At 51.6% G+C, this 10,122-nt stretch overlaps 3 protein-coding genes across 3 annotated transcripts; 2 read left to right on the plus strand and 1 right to left on the minus strand.

The window, feature by feature from the left end:
* Nucleotides 1-2,941: 2,941 nt before the first annotated feature.
* PV06_07781 (uncharacterized protein) lies at nucleotides 2,942-5,489 on the minus strand. The gene is made up of 2 exons (XM_016409060.1): nucleotides 4,970-5,489; nucleotides 2,942-4,916 (listed from the first exon to the last, which is right to left on the minus strand). Exons 1-2 carry the CDS (start codon nucleotides 5,335-5,337, stop codon nucleotides 3,212-3,214), a joined length of 2,073 nt encoding a protein of 690 aa, XP_016260814.1. The 5' UTR covers nucleotides 5,338-5,489; the 3' UTR covers nucleotides 2,942-3,211.
* Nucleotides 5,490-5,895: 406 nt separating this feature from the next.
* Nucleotides 5,896-7,147, plus strand: PV06_07782 (uncharacterized protein). The gene is made up of 3 exons (XM_016409061.1): nucleotides 5,896-6,245; nucleotides 6,301-6,463; nucleotides 6,524-7,147. The coding sequence occupies exons 1-3, from the start codon at nucleotides 6,165-6,167 to the stop codon at nucleotides 6,982-6,984; spliced, it is 705 nt and encodes a 234-aa protein (XP_016260815.1). The 5' UTR covers nucleotides 5,896-6,164; the 3' UTR covers nucleotides 6,985-7,147.
* A 137-nt stretch (nucleotides 7,148-7,284) lies between these two features.
* Nucleotides 7,285-8,766, plus strand: PV06_07783 (uncharacterized protein). Its single transcript, XM_016409062.1, has one exon. It carries the CDS (start codon nucleotides 7,393-7,395, stop codon nucleotides 8,758-8,760), a length of 1,368 nt encoding a protein of 455 aa, XP_016260816.1. The 5' UTR covers nucleotides 7,285-7,392; the 3' UTR covers nucleotides 8,761-8,766.
* The last annotated feature ends 1,356 nt before the right edge of the window (nucleotides 8,767-10,122 follow it).

A 10,122-nucleotide genomic window follows, 5' to 3' on the forward strand; every position in this document is an offset into this window, starting at 1 on the left:
TCCCGTCGGCTTGTCACCGTCGCCGCCGCCGCCGCCCGCCACAGTCCCGCCACGTACAGCTGTTGGATGCCCTGGATGATGGCGGCGCGGAGGACCCAACTCGACACGGGCGTGCCCCCCTCGGTGCCAAAGTTGAGGGAGAAGAACAGGCTCCCGCTCGCGGCGGCGACGGTGTAGAAGCCCGTCGCGCACGAGAACAACCACCCGCGCGTGCCGTCGAGGTAGTCGGCGCGGGGACCCATGCCGATCAGGAAGAAGGCCAGGCCGTAAAAGAACCACGGCAGCGACAGGACGTGGCGGGACTGGGCGACCCGGAACACCACCCACCACCCGGCACTGGCGGAGAGGTAGATGCTCCCGATCACGTACGCCCGCGTCGTGATCTGGCCCAGGTGGCCTTGCAGGAGGGTGATCTGGTACGAATTCGCCGAGAGGATGTGGCCGAGCGCCAGCAGGAATGCGTACACTTGCCAGTCCCCGACCACCTTTCTTTGGAGGACGTGAGGAATGCCCCGCGGTGCGACGTAGTCCTTGCCCAGGTTGAAGACAGTGTCTCTTCGTCCGGATGCCGCCGCCATCGCGTTGGTCGTGTCGTCGATGTCGCACATTCCACTAACCGGACCTCCGCTCGAGGTTGAAGGACCCTCGGGTGAAGAAGCTATGTCGATTCGATGCAGCGTCGGCCGTCTACCGGCGCCGCTATCTGCCGAGGGGAAACGGGGCAAAGGCGGCAGTAGAGGGTCCGAGGCCTCTTCCATCTCTTGCGGTTGAGTCGATAACTGTTGAGACGGTGTAGAGTGTGTCAAACCAAGTTTAGCCCTGGCGTACTTCCCGAAGAAATGCTTTTCGCTGTTTTTCAGATAGTCCTCAATGCACGGCGCGTTCACAGACGACTGGGCGTCGACGTTCTCCAAAAGTTCGCCAAATTTATACGCGTAGGACCCTTTGCGGTCCGTAAAAGATGGGATGACGCGCTGCAGGTTGTAATTGGTCTCGTTCTCGACGCCGCGGACCTGGCGTAGACTCAATCGTTTGTCGTCGCGGCCCCATGGTAGATTGATGAAGTGGCTTCCCGTGAGATAGAGCCCTCTGATGCCCATACCATGCAAGTAATCCAGACTTTGCTGCAAGCCCCTGGTATCACCCCCAAACCGGCACTGATTACTCGTCCAGCGGTGTTCGAATCTGGTCCCATTTGCATTGTCGTTGGTTGGGTCACCTGAAGAGCGTAAGAAATGAGAACATAGTCACTCGTAGTCCGAAGCGTGAATGCGTCCTACCATCAACGAAGCGATCAAGATTCAAACTGTAGAACGGAAACCGCCAGTTTGCTGGAGATGGATGAAATGTATGGTTATACCATTCTCCCCAATAGTCCACGGGCGTTGTGGCATTGACGTTCTGGTTCAAATTCCATCGAGCTTGATTCTCGTCATATCCAAGACCAGACACGATGGCGACTATAACCAGCATTAACGCTGGGATAGATCCAGCCATGTTTCTGGCGGAATTCAGAGGCCAATCTGATTTTAATGTCTTCGACCTGAAACCGAAAGAGACTGCTAATCACCAATGCTTGAGTGTTGGGAAGAGAAGACAATGACGCATTGCCACCTACCATTCTTTCGAGGATACTTGAAAATTCCACTCGATGGAAGTAGGAGGAATAACAGAGCTATACGATAGAGGTGTGCTTACCTGATCTCAGTCTGTTGTTGATAGAGAACATTCTACGTCACGAGCTCCATGTGAAGGACCAGCCGTTGAGACCAAGTCCATACCCATGTTCAATAGTACGCACAAAGGCCGGGGAGGTATCGAGTGTGTTCACCTCGACTCAATACTCTGATGTTAGACAGATATTGTTTCCCTCCAGGTTCATGAGGCCGTGCACGCGCCATCGAGATCAAAACCATCGACCACGGTGGAGTTGATCATTTTAAGAGAGGGGAGGGTGTTGGTTGTGAACTTGTGAGTGTGACCAAGTCTCCATCCGAGGTCGCTGCAGATCCATATTGGTTGGTTGGTTGGTCAATAAGGGCAATGTGGTTGTTCTCCGCGGGAATGAAACATCAGTACAAGCGCCTCTACTTATCCACGTATCTGTAGCACGCCACCCACCACGTCAGGAATGCCGTGCGTATATTGACTGCTGTGACGCGAAATATTGAAGAGGGCGACGGTCACAACTTGCGAGATCTGGCGACGGATCAGAGTTGGGTTGGCAAGATCTGACCCGGTTAGACCAATATTCACCGGTTCGTCCGACTCATCCATCATCATAAGGGTCACACAAAAAGACAGGACTGGAGACTGGCCTGTGCATTCAACAATACAGATTAGCAGTTGGACTGTGCATTCATCTATATCGTGGTCCATCATCTACTTGACCCCTTCACCGGAGATTCTTGCCAACCAATGATAAGAACTCGACACCACCCCCGGACAACTTTTTACTGAATGAAGTTTCCTGTGCTCTTACAGTGAGTGGTCTTGGGAATCGATTCCCTTGAAATCTAGCTACAACATTCTCCTCGGCGACGATCACACTCCCGTTAGTTCTCGCTTGACTGACTATCTTGGGGCACCTTGGGAGCGTGAATGAGGTGGTCAACAAGAGATCAGCTACAAGCAACCTCCTCGTGCAATCTTAGATCAAGGTCAACGCGGTGGAATGGTGTGACCAGAGATCTGACCCTGGTTTTGAATCTATCAATATGGGCATGGGGCTGTGGGTATCTCGTAACATCCACTGCTTTCTGATGTTCGCTAGTAATAGTCTGACCATCGCATCAAAAGTCCCACCCAAGGACCTCCTTGACGGTGTTGTCAGATTCGGTGCACTGTGATCGTGTAGCAAGTAAGGACAAAAGCTGCTCAATGGGATTGCACCGGACGCATGAATTCATGAGGGCCATGGAAGTCGTCGCTACTTTTGGGAAGTTATTCTGAACAGAATATGTACACATGTACTCCGTACCGAGGGTATGTACTCAATAGCACGCTGTCATGTGCCGAGATAGTATTATCGTCCCTTTTGCTGCCCAGATTCCACAGGTATCATCCATTGTCATGTCCAAATATGGCATCCAAGTCTTCATAAGGCCCCTGAAATCACTCCACCGAACGCCTCGCTAGTTGAAAAAGCCGCGCTCCGCTGTTACATATCCGCACCGTTCAACCTATCCAGCTAGGCACGGCTCCATCATCATTACTCGAATTTGACAGGATGCAGAACCATCATAGGTAAGCACATCCTCCCACCTCCCTTGCCGCCCTCGCTCTCCCATGCGACCTCGTCATTGTTGTTTTCCTTTCCAAGCCAGCGCCTCCACAGGTACCCAGCGAATCCCGCATTGGAATAGTAGCTGGACCCGCGGAAGACGTGCTCGCCCGGCCCAAACACGCTGCCTCCTTCACCGTGGAAGTACCCGCTCCCATGATCCATTCCTGCCTCTCTTTCCTTCATACTGAGTGGCGCATTGTTAAAGACTTCATCGGCATGCTGAGCAGGCCAATCCCGATCAAAGTACACCGGGAGAGGAGCGTAGACGGCTTTCAGCCCGTAGTGCAGGGCGATGCTCGCGGGATACATTTCGGGGAACATGGTATGCTTGCGTTGATAAGTCTCTTCGTGCATGAGCAACAGGAGTCGTCGAGACATACGAGAGGCAGTGATCAGTGATGCGCGAGTTGGAGGCCGACCATCTTTTTCAACGTCGTAGCCAGTCATGTCGTTGTGAAAGGCCCATCGGGTACGAGAGGGATCGAAGAGAGGGTTGAGGGTGATCAAGTCGGTGATCTCGGTCGAGTCAGAAGGCGCTGATTGTTCCGGGATCTCGAGCAATTGAGAAACTGGGAGCTGTGGCCCGAGAATGGGGACTTCGGTCTCCTGGATAACTGACCGAGAGTACGCCGCGTACGAATTGTTATGTAGTGAGGGAATGAAGAACTTGGCTGATCGTTCCCATGCATATTCTCGTGGCTGCTTCTCAGCCCAATTCGTAACTTCTGAGAGCAATTCGTTGTAATGCCCAGTAACTCGCATGTCCATTTCCCACTGCCAAAAGTAGTCGAATTCTGGATGGCGTGAGGCAAAATATTGCAGTGGGAAGTGCAAAGACCGATAAGCTTGATATATCTCGCCTCCAGAAAAGTTCTCGAGGCTGTCTGGAAATGGTGGAGGGTACACCAATTTCATCTCGGCGACAGACCATAAAGATCCCATACCCTCGAACTCTTCAGGAAGGCTTTCCTTCAGAACTTTTTGGTAGAGGTCCTCGTCAGCCCAGATAGGCAGGCTGTCATCCTGGACGTGAATGAGAAAGTGAACGGTATACTGTCCACCAGAAGCCAAAGCCAGTTCACTGATCATGGCTCGCAGCATCATAATGTGATAGTCGGTATAAACAAATGTGCTCCATGTTCGAATAACGACAGCTGCTCTGGACCTTAGCCGGGCAGCATTCTTTTCCAGACATCTTTGCTGTGCATGGCCTAGAGTGATATTGCTCCAGTCAAAAGTTTGTACCTTTTCAAGACCACCGAGGTCACCTTCCTGCTGCAGTCCCAAACCGCCTTCCTCTCTGGAGACGCCATAGCCGTAAGGTGTGAAACGATTGATGCGATCATAACACACCTCATCGTTTATCCCAAGCTCTTTCTGTGACCCGAACAGGGGCTCCGACATTCCCTGCGGTAAGCCTTGGTATGCCTTGATTCTCGGCGGGAGAATCTTGTTCTCCTCATCTATGTAACATTGCTCCAACTCGATCGAAGGAGACAGGGGCAGCTCGATCAGCTCAAGGTCAGGGTTGGGATCAATTTCGAAAGCGTTGGGAGAGCCGGCCTGTTGTCCAGTCGCATATTCGGCGACAGAGACTATGTTGTTGCGGCCACGATATAGCCCATGCAGCCTGGATTACAATCAGCCATCTAATCGTGTGCGAGGCGTCGCAATTGAACATACCTAGGAAATTGTTCCCACCAGAAGACCTCTCGTCCGTCTCGGTCGACCGACTGGCCAATGGGTATGAAGTCGTTGTTGTCATCTTGGACTGAGTTTGTTGTCTGGATCTGGACCTGACCTGCAGGAACAAAGGTCCACCAAAGACCGATGATGGTCAACAACGCAATGGCTGTCGCAGTACATATCGACCTTCGAGGACTGAAGCTGGACAAGCTCAACTGGCGTTTATGTCCCCGTCGCAATCTTGGTGATCCGACGGGGCTCAGCAGGCCGCTACTGGATGAGTCGCTGCTGTTGTCGCGCTGGTGAATAGCGACAATGGCACTGTTGAGTTTGTGCTTGACGGACCCGGGGATCAATTCGAGCATTACACGTGCACAAAAGACAGGCGTTCCAGCTTATCGGGCTTGTAATGTTGGGGGCGAAGGGGTGATTTAGGTAGGCCTATCCGGGGCGTTGTTTCATGCCTAACAAACACCCGAGCCTTGTGACTTCGATATGTTCAAATATTAGATCTTTATGCTGTACTCTGTACAAATATGGACAATTTAGAAATGCAAAAGAAGAACACAAGGGAAAATGCGACAGCACCATCGTCAATTCGGCCGTCTTTTGCCCCAAGCCCCAAGTCCCGACGGCGCAGGTCTTTTTGGGTGGCAGTCTGGGCAGAGATAAGACACTACCCAACTTAAGCTCCAAAGAGCCGCCAGTGCCCACGAACGGGCTATTCAGAGGGCGTTGCTACTCCCCATCTCGAGGGCTCCCACCGCCTAGCGAAAGCCCCCATCTCGTTAAAAAGAGCCTCCCATCTTGGCGCCTGGGGGTCCTAGAGCCGACTGAGTTTAGTTAGCCTTGGCAATTGCGCCTCTTCTCCCTCCCAATTTTATCCGCCTGGGATCTTCATATGCGACTTTGTATTTGTAACTCGACAACTTTCCACTCCAACAAGCACCTGAATAATTCGTCTCTGGTTCTCAAGTGATAAGTAATCACCTTATCCGACTTGAAACAATATATAGCATAATCGGATTCACCAAGAAGAATCTGTGGTATTTCTATAGTCCGAGATCGACGACTTACGTCCAATTCAATTCTGCATCAACTTGACACGGCCAAGAAGCCGCAGAAGGAGACCAAACACCGTGATTTGAGCCCTAATCCCCCTCTTAATCTACTCTCGAGATCCATTGTCGGCATGATGCCTACAGTCGTCGTCACAGGAGCAAATTCGATTGTCGGAATCGGTTATGCCTTTGCCAGACTATTGTGCAACAAGGTCAGCAGTCCATGCCTTGGCTGAATGCAGTCTCGTTTAAATGACTCCTCTGTAGGGATGCAATGTATACGCAATTGATCGAGACAATGGGAATGGCCTCAAGGCTCTCGAGTCCAAAGCACACACTGCCACAGTCGATGTCACGTCTCCAGAGTCCATTCAGGCTTTCAAACAGTCCCTCGGTGACACGCCAATTGATATTTTGCTCAATGTAGCAGGTTGACTACACCCAGATAGCCCTCGCATTAGGATACGTGCATGTCTCTGACCCATCTCAGGTATCGCTGCTGGACCACAAAGTGACGGACTCACCACGACCAATCTCGATATCCTTCAGCGTACATTCGCCGTCAATACTTATGGCCCCCTTCTCTTGACACAAGCTCTACTTCCAAATGTTCTTCGATCTTCGAATCCCAAGATTGGCATTGTTTCCAGCCGTGTCGGATCCGTAGGGGACAACAGTACAGGCGGGTCTTATGCCTACCGCGCATCGAAGGCTGCAGTCAATTCCATCGGCAAGAGTATGGCAATGGATCTGAAGGACAAAGGTGTTGTGGTGATGCTCTTACACCCGGGCATTGTCAAAACCAACATCTTACCCAACGAAACATTCCCAGCGGATGCCGCCGAGGCCGACGAAGCTGCGAAGATGTTATGGGAGAACATTGTGAGCAAAAAGGATATGGCTGATACAGGGAAATTCTGGCACCGTGAGGGATATGAACTGCCTTGGTAATCATGATAGTCGGAACATTGAATGCCTGTAGCCTTTTCCGGCAATTTCGCCCATTTGGTGGTAGGGCGAGAAGTGGTTCCTCATACAGTGGCCTCCTATTGTACCTACCAAGGTACATATCTGAGATAAGTTTGTTGGTAGGTGTCTTAATATTAACACAGGCCCCGTCGAGCCTCGGCAAACATCGGCGTCTCCTCCGCATTGGTCTCTGCGTCTCCAATTTTCTCGAGAGTCTTAGAAATCAATGTCTCTCCTTGTCGTGTCTCACACTCGCTCTACATGGATAGACGGATTTATCTTTGGTTTCCTTTATAGATTTCTATATAAACGAGCTCGGAGTCCCTGCAGATAGAGATTTAAAAAAACTGTTCATATCGCAAAGAAACAGACTTATCTACAAGACAAGCCATGGCTTCATCAACCCCAAAGGATGGCAATCCAGCCGTCCCTAATCTCCCATACTTCACTCCACGCCATGCTGCTGACCCAGGGGTTCCTTTCAATGCCTCTTCCAGCACTCCAACACTCTTCGCGCCTCTCAAGATTCGCTCAAAAATACTCCGCAATCGCATCATTGTGGCGCCAATGTGCCAGTATTCGACAGCCGCTACTGGTCCAGACATTGGCAAACTCACAGACTACCACGTCGCAACCCTAGGACATTATGCTCTGAAGGGTGCCGGATTGGTCTTTATCGAAGCGACTGGCGTACAGCCCAATGGGCGTATCACACCGAACTGCCCAGGACTGTGGAGCGACGCCCAGACAGAAAGTGTCAAGCGTGTCTCGGATTTCATCAAGTCTCAAGGCGCACTATCAGGTATTCAACTTGCACATGCCGGTCGCAAGTCCAGCACGATCCCTCCCTGGATTGCAGCAAGCTTTAAGAAGCCTTCGGTGAGGGCGTCAAAACAAGCAGGTGGATGGCCCGAAGATGTTGCCGGGCCTATGGGCGGTCCCGAGAATTCATGGGATGGCAAAGGATTAGCTGAAGATGGAGGGTTTTATCCTCCCCGACAACTCACTGTTTCGGACATACAAGAGACTATTTCTGCGTTTGCCCAGAGTGCTAGACGTGCGGTCGAGGCGGGGATCGACGTGATTGAAATTCACGCCGCTCATGGATACTTGATCCACCAGTTTCTAAGTCCCATCACGAACCGACGCACCGACCAGTACGGGGGTAGCTTCGAGAATCGGACACGGCTGCTCATCGAGGTCATCGAAGCTGTCCGCGCTCAGATGCCCACAGACATGCCATTGTTCCTCCGTGTCAGCTCTACCGAATGGATGGAAGAGTCTGACCTGGGTAAGAAATATGGTAGCTGGGACGTTGAGAGTACCATGCAATTATCAAGGCAGTTACCAGCACTCGGAGTCGACCTGCTCGATGTCAGCAGTGGCGGCAATCATCCCCAGCAACGGATCAATATGTTCTCGTCAAAGGACTATCAGACCAAGATCGCCAATCAGATCCGACAGATGATGAAAGCGCATGAGCTCAAGCTTCTGATTGGCGCTGTTGGCCTGATCACGGAGGCGGAACAAGCCCGAGACATTGTCGAGGACGGACTTGACAGAAGTATCGGGGAAGAGGCCATCGCGGCCAAGGAGATGACTGATGCAAAGGGCGGTAGGGAGCCGATGGCCGACGTGATTCTCGTCGCGAGACAATTTATGAGAGAGCCCGAATGGGTGCTGAAGGTGGCCTGGAAGTTGGGAGTTGATGTCGCGTGGCCCAGTCAATTCTTGAGAGTGAGATTTCCCAAGATTTGAAGCAAGCCGTAGATAAATCAAATTGTTACGATATCACTTTCCTCCCTCGATTCTGCTGAACTTGATGATACTCATCGGTCTCTCGAAACAATCATGAGAGATTCTGTACCCCATACGTAGGATTTAAAATCCCATAGCGTAGAGTCCGGCTCAGTGACACGAGCTGCAGCCAAATGAGGCGGTGTCGACTTTTAGCGAGTCAGCGAGTCCATTTTCTCCCCCATCGACACCAAATCCTGCGCACAGCCTTCAACACAGCGGACTGCATGGCATTAGTATGTACAACCAAATACCACTGATCTCGCACACAAATCATCCGACCGTCGTACAAAGATCCTGTGCTGATTTGCCATTGGAAAATGGCTTGACACGGACGTCCGCGAGAGAATTGGTCGCTCCACCATCATCAGCCTTGTGTGCCTTAAAAAAGACTCCCATACAAATCCAAAAATACAACTTCGTATGGCCGCAACTGGTGTTAGTTTGACTGTCATTATGTAGCCCGCAACAATATTGGCAGATGAATCTAAAGTCGACGAGCTCCATTCGCCGATGTGCACATGTATACGACAGGAGGAGGCATCACGAAATCATTCAAATATCGGTGAGTACGTCGAAGGCGAGCAGTACACTCCTTTCATAGGGCTTCTTCACAGACAGGAAGATGGGTTCATTCTCTACCCGCAGCATGGGCGCATGTGTATCTTTTCTGTCCTTACTATCATTTACTGGTGCAACGAAACTCGTCAAGCACGACGTGAATTTCATCCCAGACATTGTACTCCACGTGACCGTCGATACCATCAACCTCGACTGTCAGGAACGTGTCTCGACTCTCGTTAATGGAACGTACCCAGGGCCTCCGATCTACCTTGAACCCGAACAAACGACATGGATTCGAGTCTACAACGATGCAGACGTCAATACTACCATGGTGAGAAGACCTCCGAATGCGCGGTCAACAGGAGAGAAACTGACTTGGCTGCATAGCACTGGCACGGGTTGAGTCAGAGTCTCTTCCCGTTTTCTGATGGAGCTCCAATGGCCTCGCAGTGGCCTATACCACCAGGTCACTTCTTCGACTACGAACTCAATGTGCCCGCCGACCTTGCCGGGACCTCTTTCTACCACTCCCATATCGGCTTCCAAGCCATGACGGCGTCTGGAGCCATCATAGTCAACGACGCTTCAAGCCTACCTTATTCGTACGACGACGAGTTCATCATGGCACTAGGTGATTTCTACCCTGAGGAAGATGAGGCCATTGAAGCGCAGTTGAGTGGAAGTCCCTACACATGGACCGGAGATCCTCTGGCACTCCAGATCAACGGCCAAAGTGGAAACGCACCGAGCCCAAAGACT

Source organism: Exophiala oligosperma, assembly GCF_000835515.1.
Source record: "Exophiala oligosperma strain CBS 72588 unplaced genomic scaffold supercont1.7, whole genome shotgun sequence".
Taxonomy (NCBI): domain Eukaryota; kingdom Fungi; phylum Ascomycota; class Eurotiomycetes; order Chaetothyriales; family Herpotrichiellaceae; genus Exophiala; species Exophiala oligosperma.

Excerpts from the sequence above, each read along its gene's own strand:
- PV06_07781 (XM_016409060.1), bottom strand. The coding sequence starts at position 5,337 with ATGCTCGAATTGATCCCCGGGTCCGTCAAGCACAAACTCAACAGTGCC. Across the intron at positions 4,917-4,969 it reads TGGTGGGAACAATTTCCTAG|GCTGCATGGGCTATATCGTG; the intron begins GTATGTTCAATT and ends ATTGTAATCCAG.
- PV06_07782 (XM_016409061.1), top strand. The coding sequence starts at position 6,165 with ATGATGCCTACAGTCGTCGTCACAGGAGCAAATTCGATTGTCGGAATC. Across the intron at positions 6,246-6,300 it reads CCAGACTATTGTGCAACAAG|GGATGCAATGTATACGCAAT; the intron begins GTCAGCAGTCCA and ends ACTCCTCTGTAG. Across the intron at positions 6,464-6,523 it reads TATTTTGCTCAATGTAGCAG|GTATCGCTGCTGGACCACAA; the intron begins GTTGACTACACC and ends GACCCATCTCAG.
- PV06_07783 (XM_016409062.1), top strand. The coding sequence starts at position 7,393 with ATGGCTTCATCAACCCCAAAGGATGGCAATCCAGCCGTCCCTAATCTC.